Here is a 22,240-nt window from a genome sequence, read left to right as displayed (position 1 = left end):
TGCTTTTCTTTTTCGTTGTAATGCCTCCGCAACCCCCTCTTCTCGTTCCTCATGTTCATAAACCCATGATGACAATAAGCCATGCTCGCGTCTTGATATGCGTCCGGGCTTCCATGTGCTCCCTTGCGACGCCGAACCGGGAAACCCCTCCTCCCCTCCTCCCCCCCACTCTTTCACAAAATTACGCAATATCCTACGCTTCGAAGGGCCATCACCTAGATCTCCTAAGGCCGCGTGCGACTAGACTGCTGCTGCTGCTGCTGCTGCTCTACATCGTCATCGAGGTGAATCTCGGCTGCCTCTGTAGAGGCGGCGTCGTCATCGGCGGCGGGGACTGAAATGACCTGAGTCTTGTTCTGACGGTCCCAGGCGGCGTTCTGGATCTCTGAGAGACCGACCTGGGCGCCAAAGTCGGGCGGCGGTGGAGCTTCCTGGGCAGTCTCGTAATCCCCCATGGTCTCGTCGAATTGCATGTCCGTGTCGTTGCCAGCTTCGCGGTCGTCTGAGGAGTCCGGCTGGGCATCGTCGCTGCCGTAGCCCTCCAGGCCGAGAGAGTTGTTGGTTCCGTCGGCGGACCCCAGCGAGTTCCAGTTCCAGGGCTGCGCGGCTTGAAACCCGTTGGCGCCGTCGGTGTGGTCCATCATGCCAATGCCCTCATCCTCGATGCTGTTCTGGATGTTGTCGCTGCCGACGTTGGTGCTGGAGCTGCCTTCGTAAGGCGGCAGGTCGTCATCATCGCCGCCGCGGTTGGCTGTAGACATTGTGCTAGTAGCCAAACCACGATTTCCGCGCGGGTGAGTTGCTTCGGCTCCGATCCCAAGTCTCGACGATCCAGTTAGGGAGGAGCCCCCGACGAGACGCTGATCTTCCCCCGAGTCGGTGTCGTCCTCCTCGTCCTCTTCACCAGCCTTGTCGAACTTGTCAAAGATCTGCTTGAAGCGGGGACCGCCCAGGGGGGTCTCGGAACGACGGCGGTAGAAGAGCAGGTAGGCAGCTCTGGTGACGACGCTCTCCGGCGAAGTCTTGCTGACCGAGGTGTCTGAGACATGTTAGCACGTGATCCACGTCGGGTCTGGTGTTGGGGGAGAGAGAGAGGCCCCGACTCACCATTGTAGTTGTACCACTGGCCGTCAACAAAGTTGCGTCCGTAGGCGGTGTAGTGGCCGCCACCGAGGCCACCGAAATGGTCGTCGACGGCAATGAGATCGTATATCTCTTCCTTGCCCGTCTCCTGGCAGAGGACGCGCTTGTGCAGGTCGAGGCCCTCGATGGGGAAGTCGACGAGGATGTCCAGCTTGTCGCGGCGCCACCCGGCGCTACTGAAGCGCTTCAGGTGAACAACGAGAATGTCGGGTGTCTTCCAGAGGTCAAACTTCTTGCTGGCACGGCGGTGCTCCTTGCAGCGTGGGCAGTACCACATGTCCTGCTCGGAGAGAACCTCGGCCTTTTCGAACTCGTCCAAGCACTCCTCGAGGGTGATGCCCTGCTTCTTGCGCGCTTGGCGTGACTTGCGCTTTTGCTCCAGGACGGGGTCTCTGAGCTTCTCCACGTCGCCAAACGTCTTCTGGCCGCGGTTGTCCTCTGCGTCGCGCGAATCCTTGCCGAAGACCAAGTCCCAAGTCTCCTCGGACCAGTCGACGACAATACCCTCGCCGAGGCGGACGAGCGGACCGCCGCGGACATCGTCCAAGGGCGACGGCTGAGGCTCGACATCGACGACCTGGAAAGATTGCTCCTTGCTTGAGCGCGCGTCCTTGTTACGACGCTTACCGCCCTTCTTGCCGTACGTCTTGTTGCCCTTGTTGAACTTGCGGCGGGCGCCGCCGACCTTGTGGTTGCCTCTGCCACGCGTAGGCTGCTGGGGCGTCAGTTTCGTTCCTCTTTGTAGTCATGTTTGGCCGGCACATACCTTGATCACTCGGACAGGCCCGTCCTCCTCCTCCGACTCCTCTGCCATGCGAGTCTGCTCCTCGACGGACAGCGGAGACTGCGTTTCGCTGGCGCTGTCACGCTCGCTGTCCGCGCCGTTGGTGGAGCCGGGGCTGTTGGAGTCCTGTTCGGTCTCGGGAGCACGGGACGACAGGGGACGGAAGGTCCTGCTGTCATCCACAGAGCTCCAGCCGGTTGGCGGACCCGAATCGTTGCCCTCGGCGAAATAGGAGAGGTCGAACAAGTTCTGGAGCTCGGGCTGCAGATACTCCTTCGGATCGGTCCACTTCGGTCGGCGGGTGTTGAACTGCTTCAGACTTCTTCGCGCAGTTTGCTGTTGCTCGCCTGCACCAATCGATACGTTGACCAGGTCGTCCTCGCCTTCCACCGAGTTGGAGACAATCTTACTGTCTCCGGACGAATCGGCATCGGACTGAGATGTGATGACCATGTCTGCGTCCGCGCCTTCGTCGGCGTCCTCGAACCCGGACCAGGTGGAGAAGGTGGCGACCCGTTCCAGAACCTTGCGACGGATGGCATCCTCGCTGCGAGCCTACAACGTTGTCAGTGTCACGTCGGTCGTCATGTGAGAGGGATCGCCGAACTGTACCTCTTCGGGGGTGAGAACGATGAAGTGAGGGGGCGACGCAATGTCGTCTCCTCTCATCCGGTAGGTGTTGCCCCCGTTCTTCTTGCGGTGGAGGACGGTGACAACCATGCGCTCGGAGAGGGGGTCGACCCAGGGCTCCTCGCTGATGTCCAGCATGGAGCTCGGGGTGCCCATCTTCTTGGTCTTGGGAGGGAAGTTGGTGGGCGACATCTCCAGCTCGTGGAAAGTAGGCATGTCGTTCGTCTGGATCTCGTCCGAGACATCGTTATTGTCATCGTAAATCTTGAAGAACTTGCTCTTAAACTCTTCGGCCCCCAACAGCAGCTCGACAGGGACGCCCGTCTTGTCTGAGACGGCCTTCTTCAGCAGCTCGATGGCGCTGTGCTTCGACAGCTCAATCTCGATATCCACGGGCGCGTCGTTCAGCGGGTAAAACTTGACGGTCCGGCTCCACATGTCCTCCATGGGAAGCGGCAGAGTGAGGTTGTTGAAGGGATCGAAGGTGATGCTGATCTTGTCGCAAGTCGGGCACTTTAGGGTCGACTTGTACAGGCCGGTGAAGAGGTCTGCGACGACCGAGTCATCGCGTTTACGGGTGATGTCCCAGACCTCCTCGGCCATCTTGCGGATGGCCTCCTCGTTGCCAATCATCTCATCAGTCGAGTCCGGCTTCTCTATATACGGCTTCTTCTTGATGCGACTCAGGTCCTCCTGCAGGGCGTCGAGGAGGAAGCCGAGGAACTCTTGCGTGTCCTGCTGGCCCCAGCCCTGGAAGGTGCTGCGGGCGCGGCCTACCGTGTTCTTGAAGTCGCGGGGACTAACCGCGCCTCGCGACTCGGCGTATATCTCCTTGAGCAGCCCCCCGTAAGCCATGGCGACTTGCCCCTTATAACCCAGAGGGTTGGCTTTGTTGAGCTCCACTTTGTACTCGTCGGTTAGGAAGTACTTGGTCAGCTCCTCTACGCTGCGAACGCACTGCAGGGCCGAGTTCATGTAGCACGTGTTTCCGAGGTTCTGCAGACCAACGGCACCGAGACCACGGCCGGGCTTCTTCTTCTGCTGCGTCCTGCCCCTGGTCACAGGTCCCGAAGGGGCGGGGCTGCTCCGTCCGCTGCTGCTGCTGCCGCCGGCCTTGCCCTGGGCGGTCAGACTCGTGGCGGAACCGCGCGACGCAATGATCTTGTCGTTCTTGCCACCCTTGAAGTAATTGGAGACCCACGAGTTCTTGGCAATCTCTTCGTCGATGACGAGGGTCATATCCTGCATCAGGCCGTGAACGGAGAGAGGGGAGCTGCCATTGTAATTAGGGTTGACAGTGTTGTCCACGGCAGGCACGACTTGCCGATCGCCGCCGCCGAGCTTTGTGAAGCTGGGGACCTCAACGAGCAGGCGCTGCCAGGGATCCGAGGAGCGTCCGGCGTCCGTGTCCGGGTTGGGAGAGTCAGGAGGTGTGAGGGCGGACGAGGGGGGTGGGTCTTGCGCCACGGGCTGCTGCGTGGTGATCTGCCAGACTCGCATCCTGCGATCCAGAGAAACGCCCGTGAGCTGCTTCATCTCCTTGTAGAAGTGGTTGTAGGGCGTCGACGCGCTCCGGACCAGGACCAGCGGCTTCTTGCTTTTGAGCTCGTCGTCGACCGGGACGGGACTAGACAGCGACCAAAGCCTGTGGATGGTGAAGACGGGCGGGTTCAGCTCGAAAATGATGTTGGCCTGGCTCGTGGCGTCAGGCGCCGCGTTGATAGCACGACGCAAAATGGGCCTCTGGCCGTCCTTGACGCCGTACCACTCCGAGACGAGAGTCCAGGCGTCTTCCGGGAAGAGCTCGCACTCCTCCATGCTCGTACCAGGCTTCATCCTGACAAAGTCGTCGCCATTGGGCTGCGGGAGAACCTCGAGGACGAGGTCGGCGTTGTCCACAGGGCCCAACGGCTCGTTTGACGTCTCTTTCTTGGCGAGTTTGGGGTCTCGGCCAAGCGCCAAAGCCTTGTCCACCCATGATCTCGACACTACGTAGGCGACATCGCCAACTTTCGGGGGTTCGTCGTTGAAGGCCTTGAGGAGGGTCTGGATGGTCTTGATCTGATCCTCCAGGGGAGGAAGAGCTGCGGCGACGGCGGCGGCTTCGGTCAGCAAACTGGGCCCCCCACGGACGGTCGCCGTCGCGGAATCATGCTTACCATCGTCTCTGGATGCGCTGGGCCCACCGTTCGAAGCCTTGTCTGGCAAGTCGACACTCATGGCTCGAGGCAGATGATGTTCGGACTCGGCGGGGACAGGCTGGGCGCCCTCGGTGGCAGCTTCGTTGGTAGTGGTGGAGGACTGGGCGGAGGCGGCCATATCGACATCTTCCTCCTTCATGCTGACATCGGCATCAGGGTCCATGGTGGAGGCTCGTCGTTTCAAGGGCGAGGAAGAGCGCTGGTGAGGATTGGCATCACTGGTCATGATGGCCCGGCGGGAAACGTTGAAGGGAGACCGGCTTCTGGCTGAAAAGGACGTCAGCGCAGTGCCAGTCTCGGCGCCAGAAATATCGCCTCCGCGATCGCTGTTGATGGACAAGTCGGCAACACCGCAAGGCGAGGAGGCAGTGCTGGAGGCGTAGTCGGCCGAGACGAGGGAGCTGGTTTGCTGCAGTCGGGCAGGCAGGCTTGATGCCGGGTAGGAGTCGCTACGAAGGTATGTAGGGGTTGAGCAGCCGTCGGTGGAGGTGGCTGAGAAGGAGAAGGAGGGATCGTCGTTGGGCTCGCACGACGGCAACACAGTATCGGGGGAGGATGTAGGAGATATATCGTCGTTGTGGTTGCGCGCCCGGTTGCGAGAGAGCTTTCTCTTCTTTGAGGAAGACGTTGTGAAAGCGAGCTGCCTTTGCAGCTCTGGGGTGGCAGCGGGGGAAACCTGTGTTTGGTGACAGAAGGCAGGAGAAGGTGTTGAGCATAAAAAAAAAGGAAATAAAAAAAGCGACTTGGCTATGTATTGCAGCAGCCAGGAGCCCACCTGAGTTTACAGCACCTCTTGGGGGGGGGGGGGGGGGGATTAAGTGAAAAAGAGGTGTTTAAACTGAAGATGAGGTAGGGCAAAGTGGATGGCGACGGGGTGGTGCAGCAGCAGGTCGGTGAGAGGGCCAACTGCAGAGAAGGACCTCTACTAGACAGACAACTACGCACTGGGGGGGCTGTGGGGTGGTAGAGGGAGAGGTGGAGAGTGGGTGGTAGTGGTAGTGGGAGGTAGCAAAAGTAGAAGGGCCTGATGGGAATTTCAGACCTAAACTACCTTATGGAGTAAGAGACACCTAATGTGCTGTGTTATGCAGTGCAGTGCCACTGCCAGGCCAGCAGGTCAATCAGGTTAGTGTAAGTGTCGGTGTGTCAGACGGTGTGTAAGGTGTAAAGGCCCAAGGTCTTCCAGGAGAAGACCTTCCAAAATACTTGTTGTTGCCAGTGTGGTGTCTTGGGGCGCCTGACAGTCAGGGCAGGTCTGGTGCATGCAGTGTGGTGTGTGTGCGTTGTGTGTGTGTGGAAATAGCGAATGCGGATGTTCTAGCCTGGGTGGAGTGGACAGAGAGAGTACTCTGAAGCTAATGGATTTCTTTGCAACAAGGGCGTTCCTTCTGTTTGGCTTGTTTGGATCAAGGAATTGGGGGTGCCAGGGCCTGGGCAGACGACTGACTCCAGACTGAGTGAGTGACTTGGCTGTGAAAGGGCCTTGGAGACTGCACTGAGCTGCTGGTACGTACTCCTCGTCACTCACACACATACACACAGACCCAGACACAGTAAATGAAACCTCTGGGTTGTGTGTGTGGCTGGGGTCTGGTCCTAAAGCAGGAGAAGGAGACAAAGGTAAGCAGGCAATGTGCGGTATGTCAATTGACAGCACAATTCACCACCGCAAGAGTAATAATCTGAGCCGTTGCCCTCTGATTGGAGAGCAGAAACTTGAAGAAAACTTTTAAATACCCACACGGCCTCTGGGGAGGGGGGGCATTTACAAGCAGGGGTGGGGTGCTGCAGCCTGCCTGGAGCAAGGATAGATATCAATAGCAGATGCTGTACGGACGATACCCAGAGAGGGAAAGGAAAAAAGAAGAAGATGCATATCGATCTTGGGCTGCCAATCCAGAGTTCGTGCTGCTGCTGCTGCTGCTGCTGCTGCTGCTGCTGCTGCTGGTCACCCGCCCGCAATCCCCACGGAAAGAGGGGGGAAAGTACTGATAGCATACCTAGTAACGCACATGGCTGCCTGCCGAACAAAGCTGTCTCGTTCCTCAACCGCCAATTCTGCAATCCCACAGATGCATGTCTGTCTCGCCAACTCAAGGAGTCCAGTTCTTGGGGAACCCATAGCCATGTTTATCAGAATTCACGATGCAGGCTACCAATGAAGCCCGAGGGCGTCTGTCTCGCCAATGCCCTCCTCCGGATTCGTTTAAACAAACAAGAAAATCCCGGCAGTCCCACGTCTACAGGCCTTCTCCCACCGCCTTCCCTCTCCGGCTCTGCGTCGTTGCAAAGAAAGACCAAATAAAAAATAAAAAAGAGGCAGTCGCACTCCAGTGAGTCCAGTTCCGCCGTCCAATCGCCCGAGCGCCCTACGGGGCCCCACATTCCCCCTCGCACCGTCCTTATTGCCGCCGCCTGACGTCAGCCCCCACTACTCTAGCAGTCCAGTATGGTTCGCTCATTTGGGCGTCGGCGATGCGAACGAGTTGCGCCTTGCCTCAGAAACTACATCGTGGTTCTGTGTGTGGGAGGGGAGCACCAGGCAGACAGCCAAGCGTTACGGTTAGCTTCTTCTTTTCTTTCTCATTCTTCTCCTCGCTGGTTTTTGACATGTTTTGCATGTGTCGCCATTTGCCACATGCCATCCAATTCTGTCTGACTCGCGCAGACTTGTCACTCACATTACCTTTACATCAAGTCTAAGCACATGTTGGTCTGGAGCCTCCCCCGTGGAGCAATGTCCTCTCTTGCCACGCCCCAAGTCAAATGTAGTGTTGTCTTGTTTTCATACTGCCGTCTCTTACAACTAAAAACAGGGGCTGGTACGAGTTACCAGGGTTCTATCCCGCGCCGTCTTGAAGCCTCATGGCACTTTCTGTCTCTCCAATTCTAACCACGATTGCGCTTGTAAACCTCGTCACCGGACCCAAGAATTGTTTTCAAAGGAGCGCGTCTCCCCATTTCGTAATCAATAATAGACAACGAAGTGACACTGAGTCTGTTGTCTCTCTCTAGCAAATGCTTCCCGGAAAACACCACCAGAAAAAAAGAAGAAGAAAAAGGTCTCAAACGCCGCTTGTTTGCGAATCTCTTGAACCCATTCCTCCCTTTCATCCGTCATCCGTTGTCCATCATCATAGCTTTGCGTCCGTGTCTTCGTACTCGGTCAAGTCCTTGGCAGGCCGCGCCCCGCATGTCGCTACAAGCCCCGCCCGGAAGCTGCGAACGTCCTCGATCAGTATCGGCGGCTTGACGTCGCCTGCCGGCTGAAGTTCCACGTCCTTGGCAACGCCGTTGACCTTGGCTTCGGCGCCCTCCTTGGCCGGTGCGGTGGCCTGGGCACGCAGATGCACTGAAAGCTTCGCCCGAGTGGTCGACCCAGGCTTGATATACCTCTGGAAGAACTCGACCATGTCCGTCTTTGTGAGCGTCTTGATGTGCGCCGCATCTTGTTGAGCTACATAGTGACTGTTAGCTTCCATCGAGACCCTCTCTCCAGGGCATACACGATTCAATCACTTACGGAGCTCAAAGTCGTAGTATTCGCTGGCGATCTGGGTCCAGTGCCTGCTACTCTCCTGGTCAAGGTTCTTCAGCTTCTCGAGCCTTCTGACGATCAAGCTGCGCTTGTGACCCTCAAAGTCTGCGTCCGACATGGAGTCCAGCGTGTTGGAGAAGAGGTTGAGGAATGCCTCGATTCTTGATTCAAGGTACTCGGGCGTCCGCTCGCTCTGGATGATGAATCTGAACCCGTACGTCGTCGAAAAGCTCCGCACTCCACTGAAGACAACGTAGCCCAGCTGCTCCTTGGTCCGGAGTTGGTCGAAGGCGGGCTCGTGGCACATCTGGTCAAGCAACATCGTCTTGGCTCGGACAAGCCTGTCGCCCTTGTCCCCTACGTAAAGCCACACCTCAATGCAGTGGTTGACGTTGGCCGGGTCCTTGAGCGTCTTCTTGTAAACGTAGTTCGATCCGGGAGGAAACACTAGCGATCGGATCACGGGCCACTGGGGTCGCGGGAGGACGCGGGGCTTCAGGATATTCTCGACCATGTCTGTAAGCTTGAGCGCGTCCTCCTTGTACAGGTTCCCGTGCACATAAGATTCGATGTGGATCTGTGAGAGCATCTGCTTCTTGAACTGCCGCACGTCCTCGGCGGTGACGCTCGGCAGCTCGGCCAGGTATTCCTCCACGACGAAGTCGCGCTCCGAGTTGAGCCAAGTCGTGTAATCCGAAACCTGGCTGAACGGTTGCTGGAGCTCCCAGTTGTTGTACCCGCGGTTGAGGCGCTCCTTGATGATGTCGAATCTCTCGTCCCTGATCTTGAGGTCCCTGATGGTGATCAAGACCTGCTCCAAGAGAACAGCCAGCTTGTCATTGTACCCGCTTAGGTCGAGGAACAGGCCACGGGCGTCAAGCGAGACACTGTACTGCAGACCGGCCAGTTCGGCATCGTACGAGTACGCCTCCAGCGCGTCGCGGACTAAGTCGGTGAAGAACCTTGCCTTGACGGCATTTTCCGCGGTCGAGTAGATGTTGGGGTTTCGGCAGCTGATGACGAGGTTGGCCTTGGGCACCCAGAACGTGTCATCCTTCTTGAACCACGTCCGAGCGAGGCTGTCGTTTCGGACGACACGGGGCGACAGAGCCGGCTCCTTGACCTCCTTCTTCTCGACCTCGAGCTTCGTGGGAATGAAGTTGTTCTTGTGAGGCAGGTGGAGCTCGGCGAGCCGCTCCGAGGCCGAGCTCGAGACGGCCTTCTTGATCTCGGCCATGAAGTCCTCGGGAATCTTCTCGTGGCGGAACTCAGTGCCGTACCACTTCTCCTTCTGGTTCCAGTCGCCGGGAAACTTCTGTGACACAATGGTCATACGGAAGTTGTCTGGTCTCAAGCACGCCAAGCCCTTTTCGATCAGGTTGGAATCGAACTTTCTCAACCGACTGTATCCGCTGAGCAGCCATTCCCGCGGGAGGGGCTTCTGCATGACGGAGCTGATCTTGCTCGTAAACCGGCTCGCAGGGGTCTTTTGCTTGAACTTGAAATCGACATCGGCCATGCCCTTCTGCTCGTCGAAGATCCATTCCTGCGGCGGCGCTTCCCGGAGAAGCGCAACGTATTGGAAGAAGACTTTGACGATTTCCTTGTAGTTTTTGAGGCCCTATGGTGTGCTGCTGTCAGCATTAGGGGGTCGGGGTAGGTGGAGGGGCCAAAGCAGCAGCTTATGGCAGACTTACCTCTTCCGTCAGACGAATCTGACAGTCGAAGATGCCAGGAGAACCTGGGCAGACGGGGTAAGCACCAGCGCTCAGTCCGTTTGCCCATCCCTTCTCTTTCACATAGGCCATGATACTACCAGGGCCCTCGTGGCCAATCAGGTGGCTCACATATCTGCTAGGCTGAGACTCGTACATGTTTTCCTCGTCGAGGAAGGGGAAGAAGAGGTTCAACTCCCGCGAATCCATGACGGGCTTGGCAAAAACCTGGACTCCGAGCTCAGCTTCACGGAAGGGTACCTCGTCCTCCCAGCGGTTCGGCGCCAGATCCTTGTTCTGTACCCCAGAGAAGAACTCGGCAACCCATTGCTCGAGGACGTCCAAGGGCTCCCTCCCCAGAACGACTAGCTTCATACGGTTCGCTGAGTAGTGCTTGTCGTGAAACTCCATGAACTTAGCGCGTACATTGATGCCCTTGGACTCGGGTTGGTCCTTGAGGACGTCGAGGTTGCCTGTCGAGAAGTGACAAAAAGGGTGTTTCGGGTTAGAAAGAGACTTCTCCAGCTGGTGGAGTCGCCATTGGTCGTTCTGCAGATTCTTCTTGTTCTCCGAGTCGACAGCGCGCAGCTCGCGATCCAGAGTCGACTCGAGGAACAGAGGCTCGATGAAGAACTGGGCAAAGCGGTCGAGAGCGCCCTTGAAGGGCGAAGGGTTCTCGGCCGTAGGCTCTTGGTCGTTGGCGGGCTTGGCCGAGACGTCGAAGAAGTAGTTGGTCGAGGTTGCGCCGGTGTACGCATTGGAGCTACCCGAGTTGTTGGAGAGGTACTGTGAGTATTCGTTCTCTATGGGGAACTTCTTGGTACCCATAAAGAGTAGCTACGCGTGTACAGGTCAGCAGAGTGCGGGCAGGCAAGCGAGCAACGGGGAGGTGCGGGTCGCGAGGGCCTGCGTACATGTTCGACGGCATGGGCCATGCCGGGCATGTCCTCCTCGTCGCTGAAGTTTCCGACATTGCAGTCGAGGGCGGCGCTGGCCTTGTCCGTTTCTGGGTCGTGCACCAGCAAAGCCTCGAGCTTGTTGGACAGCCTCACGACACGGTAGGTGCGATCGTCGAGGGAGGGGGTTTCGAGCTGGTCCGTCACCCGTTCGACGGGGGGCTGGGGCCTCAGCTCTCGGTGAGGGACAGAGCCGTCCAGGTGCCCGGCGGCAGCGGTATCGGTGTTGGTCATGTCGGCGTTCAATTCGCCGAGGCGTCTCTGAGAATTGAAACTGATACTGCTGTTTGTAGGGGTCGGTTCAGGATCAAAGGGTCGGCTAATGGTGTATCTCTGATAGCAGAAGAAAAAAGTAAGGAAGAAGAAAAGACAAGGATCGAGCGTGTGTGTGTGTTTGTGTGTGTGTGTGTGTGTGTGTGTGTACGGCACAAGACTGCAGCAAGACGGGTTAGAAAATGGGCAGCTGGTCGGCCTGGCACGTTTGTGAGAGACGCAAGCTCAGGGCGTGTGGTGGGGGAACGCCACTTTTGAAGGACGAGCAAAGGGACGTGGGACACAATGATGTCGGGTGGATGTGGGTTTTGCAGGCTCAGGTTCAGGATCAGGATTGGGCTGGTTGTGGACGTGGTGGAATGGGATGGGATGGGATGGGGTACTGTAGTGTAACTTCGACTATGTTACCTAGTATAGGACGTAGAGATGCAGCAGCAGATGCAGCAGACGCGCAAAGACTGGGGCGGACTATGTTATATTGCGCTGCGTTGTGTTGTGTACATGTAGCGTCTGACTGGGAAGTAGAACAGCATACGGCTCGCAAGTGGATGGAGGTTGAGGGCTTCAGTGAGGTAGTAGTATATCCACATAGAACAGTGTCAAGAGTTCCAAGCGGCGTGGGACCTGGCGGCTGAGGAGAGCGAGACGGGGATGATGCTGATGTGGCTTCCACTGTTGCTGCCGCAGATGGGAGGAATAAGGAAAGAAAGAAGGGGACGTTGGTGCAACAAGAAAAAAGATGGTTGCGCTAGAGGCGCAGTGGAGGGGGGAAGGGGAAGGGGGAAGGGGAGAGGGGCAAGGATGAGGAGGAGGGGAAGAGAGGCAACAGGCGGGATCATGCTAGGTAACACAGCAGCAGCAGCAGAACCTGGTAGGCACATTCTAGGTGGCCTAGACAGGCGTGGAGGTACCTGGGAACCGGAACACACACCCCGGAAGGGCATCCAGTCGTCCCCTACTTCCCAACCTAGGTAGGTAGGTAACTGAGGTATATGTCGCTGAACCGCACTGCTGCTATTGGTAAGATGGTCAACGACGGGACCAGGCCACAGGAGACAGACGCTGACCAGGTACAGATGCACACCTACTGCAGGCCCAGTGCATTACCGCCGACGCCCACTCGATCACATATCAACCCAAAGTTCCAGACAGCACCTGTACACCAGACAAAACTCGACTCGGCATCGTCACCGTCACAGTCACCGTCACCTCTCATCGGGGGGCCTGGGAATGAACACCCCCAGGGGTCCGTGGCGGGCTGTGGGGGGCGCAAGGCCGCGCTACGGCTGTGCGACCCAAGGGTACCGGTCAGACGGACTCGGAAAACGATGGACGAAAACGGATTGGCTGGCTGCTGATCGCTGGGACTGGGACTGGGACGGGGAAGCCAGGTCGCGACAGGACCTTGCCCGGACGCAGGAACCTCGCCGAGAGGCTACGCTCGAAAGCGAGCGAGATACGAATACAGACGTGTCGTTGTGTGTCCGCTTCATGAGCTGAGTAGTAGGGGTTGCAAGTACAGGTGCAGTTAGTTTTGCGTTCTGATGGTACCTGTTTCTCTATCCGAACGTCTTTGCCTGGAGAGGCTGAGATTGGAAGAACTTGGGAGTATGAGAAGGGAGCCGACATGCGGAGAAGACGACGGCAGATGGCGCGCGACTGTCTCTTGGCGCGGAACCGAATCCAGATCAAGCGCCTGCCACCGTGTGGGTGCCGGAGGGATGCTGACACAGGTAGACAGATTCCCAAGTACCTTGAATAGAGGCGGGCATGGTAGGCGGGGAGACAAGAGCAAGGTGCAACAGCCGCTGATGCTGGCACTAAGATGACCCCCAAAAACACCCATACAACCTAACCTAACCTAGGCCAGGCCAGGTCCGTCCTACTGCGGCTGAAAAGAAAGAGCAAATATGTAAAGGGCGGCGACGGTCGATGTCGACTTGTCAAGCTTGACATGGGCGAACCAACATCCAACGGAAAGGCCGTGAACTGAACTGCCTCTGTAGCATGCTAGGCCCATCAACGGCCAGGCAACGGAGAGCGGCATATCCCATGCCAGACGTCCTGGTGGAGTCCCGTAAGCCAAATTATGTTTCGATTGTGAGATGATGCCTGTGGCCCATGTCCAGCTTGCTCGGGGCATGGATGCATGTAGCCAAGGCGCCGAGGGTCTACTATGTAAATAGAAGAGAGAAAGCCGTGAAGGCCTCGTCGATTGCTCCCCTCTCTTCGAGTGGTTTTTTTTCTTTTGGTCGCCGGGATACCCCGACCGGACGAGCCCCACGTGGGACGGCTGTGCGGTTGTCGCCAGGGTGCTCGAATATTTAGGCAGCGCGGAACGCGAAAATGAATGCATGGGAAAGAGACGGCAACGATCAGACCAGCGACGCTTGAGCTGTTCGTCAGTCAGCCCGTTAATTGGTGTCCCAAAAGGCCAAGCGGTTGTTGATGCCAGAGGTGTCAGAGGTTGGCAGTCGTCGGAGAGCCGTGCTGTACTCTGCTGTCTACCTAGGTAGGCCGGTAACGTCGACCTACGTTTGGCAGGTAGTGTACGGATGCCGTGTAGCGATAGGGTTCAGGTTCGGGGACCAAAGGCGGGGATAGAACAACACATCTCATCGTCCAATACCCACATATCTGAATCCACGTCACAAACTGCATGTTATCGTTTCCATGGGCAGCCGTGCAGGTACTCACCTACCTACCTACCGACCTACCCGACTGGCGGACTGCGGTCTTGGCCTTTCACGGCAGAAATAGCCGTGTGGAGGGGAGTGGGCGGGAACGGCATGCTGCACCAACACAACAAACAGTGATGCATCCGGTACCTCGGTTCTGACAGGCGCGTTTCCAGCCCAAACTCTGGTTATGAATAATTCCTTTGCCTCTTCGCAGTCTGATGATATCATTGTCATGGCGGCTGTGGTCACCGGGTACCGAACGAAATGTGATACACTTTATTAGATTCCTGGGAGGCTGGGCGCGGAGCAGCGGGAGCGGACCGGCCTGGGGAAACAGAACGGGCGACGGCAGGGGGTGGTGTTCCATTAAAGTGCCGCGTGCTGCAATGGGAAGGGGGGGAAGAGGGGGCAGGGGGGTGCAGGGGTCGTCAATGTCAATCGGTCCCTCTCGATTGTGTGGTCCTTTTGCCTCGCAAAGTGCAGAGGGGTCTTCGTCTCGCGCTCTGGGCTCCAGGAAGGTTTGTTGATCTCGCTTTCGCCCAAGGTGTTCGTTCCCTTTGGCTTTTTAGTGAAACGCAACGGCTCATTTCGGGCTGGCCCGCTGTCTCTGGAAAACGCCGTGACAGTCACACCTTCGTCTTGTCGGTCTGTTGCCCTTTCCAGCCCCTTGGCGTGGCAGCGTGTCATCCGGCCGTTGACTGTGAGGCGGCTATGGACTGGCTGTCAGCCTCAGATGGTCTATGTTGGCTGGTGAGAAAACGATGGCGTCAAAGGCGGTGACGAGGGAACGTGTTCGGATGTTGCAGTTTCGGGCGGACAGGGGGGGATGGCCCCTTGTCAGTGTCTTTCCCGGCAATCTGGTTTCATTTTTTTTCAATCCTTTTTGGAATCTCCGGGGGAGGTGCCATCCTCATCCTCGAGACGCTTGGGCTTGGTTACCTCAAAGTGATGTCAGCCCGAAAGGCACCGAATACGATGTATGTGCAGTATAAAGAGTGCGTCTTCAGTACGTGGGATCCTTGCTTGTCGCCTGGCCCATTTGGTTCCAGTCCGGGCTCGAATGAGTAAACAAATATCTGTAAACGCTGTCCCGTCAGATTGTTAGTTCTAGTCACATGCCTTGCAGACGGAGATTCAATAGTCGGCTTCGTCTGCCAAGAATGCTCGGACAAGACCCGTGGAATCCAAAATGTTTGCTTGGCCGACTGGGCTCTGATGAGAGACAGACCACCCGCCCGCCACGTCGTACCGCGCTGCCAAGGTATCCGTACCTATCAGCCAGAGCAGAGAGAGAGAGAGCTTTCAACAAGCAACCATAACATTGTTACCCACACTCGAGTCCATCTTGGCTAGAGCACCACCACCACCACCTCTATCACGTGTGTGCTACTTTGAGCACTGCGGGCTGCTCGGTTGACGGCAGTATGAAGCCCCGTCTGTACAGGTAGGCGCCGATTCGGCATCGACCCGTTAGACGGGATGGATGGATGCCATCCTTCGCCCCCGACTTCACCAGCGTCCCATGTCAACTGCGGAAGGATGGTTTGCTACAAGTACAACGTCGCCGTCGCCGCAAACCCCGCGTCGATAAACCCATATCTCGAAACTCCTTCCCCCGTCCCCAACGTAACACCGACCCGCCCGCTCTTCGTCTCCCAAGGGTTCCCATCGCCAGTATGTTGATTATCAAAGCCTAACTGGTTGCATCCTTTGCGTTGTCGAGGCGAACTCGGCGAACCGCGTTCGGAGGAGGAAACTCCGGCCCGGCGAGACGTTTGTTGTCTCCCACAGGTTATGGACCTCCTCCGTCACTTGCAGGTTCTGCTGTTTAGCGTCGTCGTCCGTGTAGGCGAGTCATTCCAGTCGTCTCCTGATTCCCTGCCATACACCAAGTCGCTCGTCGATTACTGAGCGCTGCTCCTCTCCTCATGTTGAATGCGAGCCCCACGGGTCTTCTTACACACTGCATACGCTTCAGTGGCCCTCGTCGAAGTTCACCAAACGGCGTTGGCTCCTTAGGCTGTCGCCTCAAAGTCGTCGATTGATTTTTTGCCGACGCGTTGTCGCACCAGCGTTACTTATCCATAGACGATGACATTGCAGGTCTTTGGCCCTGGGTTTTCCTGGCCGTTGTAGATCATCACACTGTGTTGCAACCGAAACCGACTTGTTGCGTTTGCACAAATTGGCTCTCGTGACAGTCATCAAGTCTACCATAGACTCTGCAACAAAGCGAGATACATCTAGTCCGGTTTTATTTATTTATAATTCTCTTTGAACTATTTCTCGGACCAACGATACAGCAGCTGCTGGCTGGTTGGGCGGCGCAACATTGCAAGAGCCCGGCATCCCGTGAGCCAAAAGTGCTCTGCCAGTCCAGCAAACAGGGCATGGTGGGTTTGTATGCATGTGCTTTCAAAAACCCGACAATGCAGATGCGAGGATCCTTCCGTATTACAGATAGCAAAGGACGCTCGAAAGGCACTCTATTTCCATCGGGAGGTGGGAAAACGTACCGACAGGGTTAACACTGTTGCTAGCTACATTACTGGCAGTTGTCGTTGGATCCCCATATATCCATCACAAACTCCACTACATGGAACCGGTCACTAAGAGATATAAACACTGTATCGACGAAGCCTTCTTGGTGGCGGGAAGACCTTAGGCTGTGGCTTTGCAAAACGGATGTTGTAGTATAGCATTTGGTACATAAAGGCGACAACACACACCTCGCTTCTGACAAATGCATTTGAGGATTTTCACCGCGTAGCAACACTTCGAGCAGTGTGTAGGAGGGTTCCGGGAGCATCCACATCGTCATTCAATCAAGTTACCTCCACTGATCAAATAGAGAGGCGTAGATGAAAAGTTGTCCGTTTTGTTTTTACTAAAGTTGCCGATCCGCACGCAACAAGCTACTCATAGCCGGGCGAGGTCGGAGACGCCCGTCTGTGTCACATGAAATCGAGATGTGTTCAACGAGGTCTTGCCGTTAGTCCTGCTTGCAACTTTCTCCAGTTTTTGATGCAAGACAAGGCCGCATGGCAGAGTCATGGACTATGTCGATCTGACCAAGCAGGCCAGCGCCTAAAGAGCCGCAGGTATGCCGGACTTGAGCAAAGATGGTATCTTGAAAAGAAACAATGCGCCTTGCAAACAATCGCTTCATCGTGACGTTCCGGCAGACCTCCGTCTGCCGTCACCCCTCCGTCGGTCGGAGCAGTCGGCGGCCTTGTGCCCTGGCTTACCGCAGTTGTGGCAGTTGAAGGGAGCGTTGGGTTTCCCCGCCCCGGAAATGCTAGAAGCACCACCAGAAATAGACGCCAACTGGTTCAGCTTCACTTCTTTCTTCTTTCGCTTCTCACGAAATTCTCTGGCCTTCATCGACTCTGTTGATTTCTTGGGCTGAAGATTAACCCTTGTGCGACCTTGGCCGCCGGATGATAGACCTTTGACGGGCTTGACGGGCTTCGGTGTCGACGCTTCGTCACCAGAGGATGGATCCGCGTCAAGCTCGTCATGCTCGTCGCTGGAGTCGTCGGAGGTGTCAGAGTCATCGGAGTCATCGGAGTCACTGGGGACACTCGAATCACCGGAATCGCTCTCGTCTTTTGTTGTACTTTTAGTCACGGTGTCCTATTTTGGCGATCAGCTTGATGTGCGCGCAAAAACGTAAGCTTCGCCAGCTTACCTTGGCGGTCTTCTTTTTGCTACCGCCGACCTTCTTCCTGCCATGATGTGTGGCACCCTTGGATTCCTTCTCATGATTGGCGTCATCAATATCGGCGTACCCAACGTACACGATATTTGGCGGCGCGTCCTCAGTCGCAGTAGTACTGCCCCAAGAACCATCCAAAACCCAATGCGTGTCTGCCAGTTCGGCCCTGGAGGCTTCCAGTGCCGCCAAGCGCTTGGCTTCTTGCTGTTTCAAAGCGGCCTGGACAGCCGCTTGATCGAAGGAGTGGAAATCGCCAGTGAGAGGAGAGTTCTGGAACTTGCGCCGCTTAGAAGACGGTTCATCGGGAGACGACTCTGGTGCAGATCCCGAGGTGGCAGCTCTCTGCATAAATTTCATCGTCAATAGACGAGAAGAAATGCCCCTGCCGGGAGGCGTTTCGGGGGCCATGTTGGTGTTTGGTGGCATCGTAGTAACAACGACCTCAGTTCAGGCTAGACGATGTTAGTAGTTCTAGAATCGAACCTCCCAGGCTTCGATTGTCGATCGTAGGCGATGAAGATGAGTAGGGGTTCAGAAGAGTCTGAATCCGAGCTACGTCAGAGGTGAATAAGGTCGGCTGCAAATCGTCAGAGCAAGCCAAAATTCTGGAATTCTGCCGCTGAAGATGCCTGGTGTGTGCGTTCACCGCTTAAGTGTATTTCTTGGTCCGTGCACAGTGTCAGGACCGGGGAGGCAGGCAGGTACGAATGTGCCACAGCAGGTGGCAGATGCCAACTAGTAGAACTCCTGTTGTTGCCCTCGTAAGGCTTGATTGACCCTCTGCTGAATGTCCAAGGCGCATCTGAAAGGCGCCTTCTTCAGCCGTCACAACGTAACTTTTACCTCAGCACCTCTTCTCAACTCATCTCCAGCCATTGGAACAAGTACCCTCTGGTCACTCACTCATCTAGTAGAATTATCAACTTGCCCAATAAGAAGATCAGGTCTATGATGCCTAGGTAGTTCCATGTGTTGCAAAACCCTGATCATGATGTAGTCTTCTTGTGTCGCATAACGGCGAGAAAAGTACTGGCTCAAGCAAACATAAATAGTGTTTAGATAGTAGAAAGACTACGGCGGCCCTGTTGCTTGCTGGAGTACTAATGCAAGGCGCAAATAAGAAATAATGTGGGCTGGTTGCGAAGTACTTTACGCCTTTATTGGCTGGTCCTACCGAGCAGACTACTGACCACGCTTTGAGCGTTTCTTATCGGGCCATGCTCCGACCTCGCAGGTCGAGAATGCAAGGTTCGCCTAGCAATTGAGTCAAAGACAAGGGCCATTGGGGTCACGGTCCGATCCTTTTTTTGGAAAGCGGGAGGGCACCGAACTGTCGCCGCCGGCGGGCGGGCGGGGAAGAGGGAGTCGACGACTGGCCTACGCAGCGGAGACCGCTCCGCTCCCATATCCAGGAGACCATTCATAGACTTTTCCAGCGACTGTCTCGCGCCGAGTCATTGTTACCACCTGCAATTTCAACAGCAGGAAGAAAGACGGTGCAAACATGCCAGATCTCCCTTGCAACACAGGCATAATGCCCAATGTGACCCTGCTGGCTCACCAGTCGCGGGGTCGCTCCGTCGCCGGGGGACCCGCCGTCTGTCGGGCGGCCAAGGCCGATCCAATAAGAGCTTGGCCCCCCCGTTTGTGTATCGGCAGCCCCCTCGTTCCCGGGACACTATCTCCAGGTCCCCAACAACACTGCAACTCGCCATCAGGTGACAAAGGAACTTCTGCAGATGCAGAGGGGGGTTGGGGAGATAGAAGATCCCAACTGACGTGGGGTAAAAGGGCCCCGGTCCGGGTTTGTCCTATCTGGAAAACACGTCCCCGAGACCTGAGATAGGATGGATGCAGGTCGTATATAGACTTGAGTGGGTGACTTTGTCCAAATCCCCGTGCCCGACGATTTCTTTCACGTACCATCTATCTAGCTAGCTACTTGGTTGGAATCTCCAACGAGGCCTCAGACGACATGAACCTCGGCAACCTTGCCTTCGCGACACGCCACGAGCGGACGCCGGAGGAGAAGAAACTTGTCAGACGGTTAGCTTATCTCATTCGCAACGCCAAGTTGAATGACGCTCTAATTTCTATCAGACTGGACATCTTCTTGATGACATTCGGATGTGTTTCTCAAGGTAAAGCCTTAATTTTGGTTCGTGGTCGGCACTGAGCTAACTTGGTCTCCAGTGATCAAGTGTAAGTGGCTTCGCGGCTGAGCACAGTCGAGAGAGTGGAATGGCTCGGCCGATTGACAACCTCATCAAGACCTCGACCAAACCAACATCAGCAATGCCTATGTCTCCGGCATGAAAGAGGATCTCAACCTCTACGGGAATGAGTTGAACTAGTCCGTTCTGTCCGACACAAGCCCCAGAGGGTTCGAACGCTAACTCCTTGCCCCAGCTTCACAACGTACTTCAATGTCGCGTACTGCATCATGCTCATACCCTCTCAAATCATTCTGACGTACGTTCGCCCGAGCTACTGGCTCTCTGGACTCGAAGTCTGCTGGGGCATTATCACAGGCATGTTCGCCCTCGTCAAAAACGCGCAGCAGGTGTACGCGCTCCGCGTCCTCCTCGGTCTCTGCGAAAGTAGCGCTTGGCCGGGTATGATGACGCTGTTGATGTACTGGTACACACCGTCGGAGCTCGCCAAGCGTATGGGGTTCTACCACTCGTGCCAAGCTGTCGGGTCGATGATGTCGGGTGCACTGCAGGTTGCGATTCGGAGCTCCATGCATGGACTACACGGTATGCGCAAATCTTCATCCGGTCAGGGTTTGGCCGCCCGGTTATGGCTGACACACTGAATCTCAAGGAATGCCCGGCTGGCGCTGGTTGTTCATCGTCAACGCCATCATGACCGTTGTTGTGGGTGCTCTGGGTTTTGTGTTGCTGCCCGATACTCCCAACGATCCCAACCCGCGAGCGTTCTGGTTCAAGAAGGAACACGCCCAGCTTGCCATGGAGCGACTGGAACGTCACGGCAAGGCAGAGCCAAAGAAGATGACCTGGGTTGCGGCCAAGTACAACGACCATGTGCACACCTGACAGAGACGCAAGGACTGACTGGCAACAGGCGCGCATTCAAGAGTTGGGTCATTTACTTCGTCCCCGTCTTGTACATTGCCACTGTACTCGAGACTTACGGCAACAACTACTTCAACCTGTTCCTGAAGAGCTTGAAGAACCCCGACGGAAGCCCCAAATGGACGACGTCAGAGGTCAACGCTATCCCCATCGGCGGAAGCGCGATCAATGTAGTCTTTGGTAAAAAGCTTCCCCAATCCCCCGACTGCCCGGGGCCAACAAGCAAACTGACGCTGCCCGATAGTCTGGATCTGGGCCATTCTGTCTGATCTCTTCATGGCGCGGTGGACCTTGATCGTCGCCCAGGGTGAGCATTGTCCTGGTCGAGCCAGCCGAGAACTATTTCCCTGACTTGTGCAACAGCTGTGATCGGTCTCGTCATCTGTATCGCCATGAGCGTCTGGGCCTCACACCCCACCACGACGCCTCTTGCAGTGGCATACGCAGCCAACTTTATCATTTTCACCGCCATGGGAACCGCGCCTCTGATATTTGCGTGGCTAGCCGACATTCTGCCTCATGACCCCGAGGCGAGAACACTGATCGTCGGTGTATCTATTGCAGGCTACTACGCTATCTCGGCTTGGTCACAGGTTCTAGTCTGGCCAGCGACTCAGGCGCCATATTGTAAGCTCTCAGCACCCATGAATTTTGACGAAACCAGAACCTGATTGTGTACAGACAAATACGCGTGGCAGTCAGCAATTGCCATCGGCGTGCTCGTCATCGTCATGACTTGTGTGCTTCGCTATATCGATGTCAAACACCTAAAGTGAGTTGCCCATGTCGAGGTTTCCCGAAAGATACACCTTCTGACCACCCGTGAAGACCAAAGAGGGAGCAATACAGAGCTACAGTGATCGAAGCGGCGGAGGAGCTCCCCCGCGACTCCATCGACCGAAAAGTGAAGTCATCCGCCGTAGCGCCGGAAGTCTAGGTCCTTGACGTCGGAGGGCACGCCGGTATAGAACAGAAGATGAATCTTTTCCCGTAACTCTCGGTAACAGTAAAGCCGACCATTTCTTGAGCATGTTTGTGTAGTACATGGCGGAACAGATCTAAGGTTTCTTTCCCTGGGTGGACGCACCAATTGAGCCACTACTTCCTTGGGCGAGTCGGCTTTAAGCAAGTAGTCAAAACGACAAGATACACTACGGTTCATGTTGACTACATCGTTCTGCTGCTGATGACGCATGATAATTACTGGGAATTTTTGGTAAACGATAGTGACAGGGCATTAAATACAGGATTGACTCCGGTAAGATTCCCAATGCTCCTGGGGTGTCTAGGTCGTATTCGGTAGATCCTGTGACTCTGTAATACTTATCATAACATCCGTAACCTCACATCCGCACACACAGAGAAGAAAGTAAAAGAGACTTGGGGTCCGTGCACGATAAATGTGGATACCGGTCGGCCGACGGGGCTTTAGTTCTTCCCGGCGAATGACAGCAAGTGTAATCAATTGATTCAGGAACTCCAAGCTTCCCCAGGACCGACCTA

At 56.0% G+C, this 22,240-nt stretch overlaps 4 protein-coding genes across 4 annotated transcripts; 1 reads left to right on the top strand and 3 right to left on the bottom strand.

Annotated features, from left to right (window-relative positions):
• Positions 1-224: 224 nt before the first annotated feature.
• CH63R_02501 (ubiquitin carboxyl-terminal hydrolase) lies at positions 225-4,921 on the bottom strand (the record flags this gene model as incomplete). The annotated part of the gene is made up of 4 exons (XM_018297476.1): positions 225-1,039; positions 1,108-1,858; positions 1,910-2,482; positions 2,540-4,921. 4 exons carry the CDS (start codon positions 4,919-4,921, stop codon positions 225-227), a joined length of 4,521 nt encoding a protein of 1,506 aa, XP_018162292.1.
• Positions 4,922-7,892: 2,971 nt separating this feature from the next.
• CH63R_02500 (Peptidase M16 inactive domain-containing protein) lies at positions 7,893-11,201 on the bottom strand (the record flags this gene model as incomplete). The annotated part of the gene is made up of 4 exons (XM_018297475.1): positions 7,893-8,215; positions 8,282-9,917; positions 9,994-10,848; positions 10,926-11,201. The coding sequence occupies 4 exons, from the start codon at positions 11,199-11,201 to the stop codon at positions 7,893-7,895; spliced, it is 3,090 nt and encodes a 1,029-aa protein (XP_018162291.1).
• A 5,885-nt stretch (positions 11,202-17,086) lies between these two features.
• Positions 17,087-18,065, bottom strand: CH63R_02499 (Zinc knuckle; the record flags this gene model as incomplete). The annotated part of the gene is made up of 2 exons (XM_018297474.1): positions 17,087-17,557; positions 17,613-18,065. The coding sequence occupies 2 exons, from the start codon at positions 18,063-18,065 to the stop codon at positions 17,087-17,089; spliced, it is 924 nt and encodes a 307-aa protein (XP_018162290.1).
• Positions 18,066-19,614: 1,549 nt separating this feature from the next.
• CH63R_02498 (Major facilitator superfamily transporter) lies at positions 19,615-21,674 on the top strand (the record flags this gene model as incomplete). The annotated part of the gene is made up of 11 exons (XM_018297473.1): positions 19,615-19,685; positions 19,740-19,780; positions 19,833-19,841; positions 19,911-19,992; positions 20,049-20,398; positions 20,466-20,673; positions 20,727-20,917; positions 20,982-21,044; positions 21,101-21,364; positions 21,419-21,509; positions 21,566-21,674. 11 exons carry the CDS (start codon positions 19,615-19,617, stop codon positions 21,672-21,674), a joined length of 1,479 nt encoding a protein of 492 aa, XP_018162289.1.
• Positions 21,675-22,240: the final 566 nt, after the last annotated feature.

This window comes from Colletotrichum higginsianum, chromosome 2 (genome assembly GCF_001672515.1).
Source record: "Colletotrichum higginsianum IMI 349063 chromosome 2, whole genome shotgun sequence".
In the NCBI taxonomy this organism is placed as follows: Eukaryota; Fungi; Ascomycota; class Sordariomycetes; order Glomerellales; family Glomerellaceae; genus Colletotrichum; species Colletotrichum higginsianum.
This window is presented reverse-complemented; position numbering and strand designations above follow the sequence as displayed.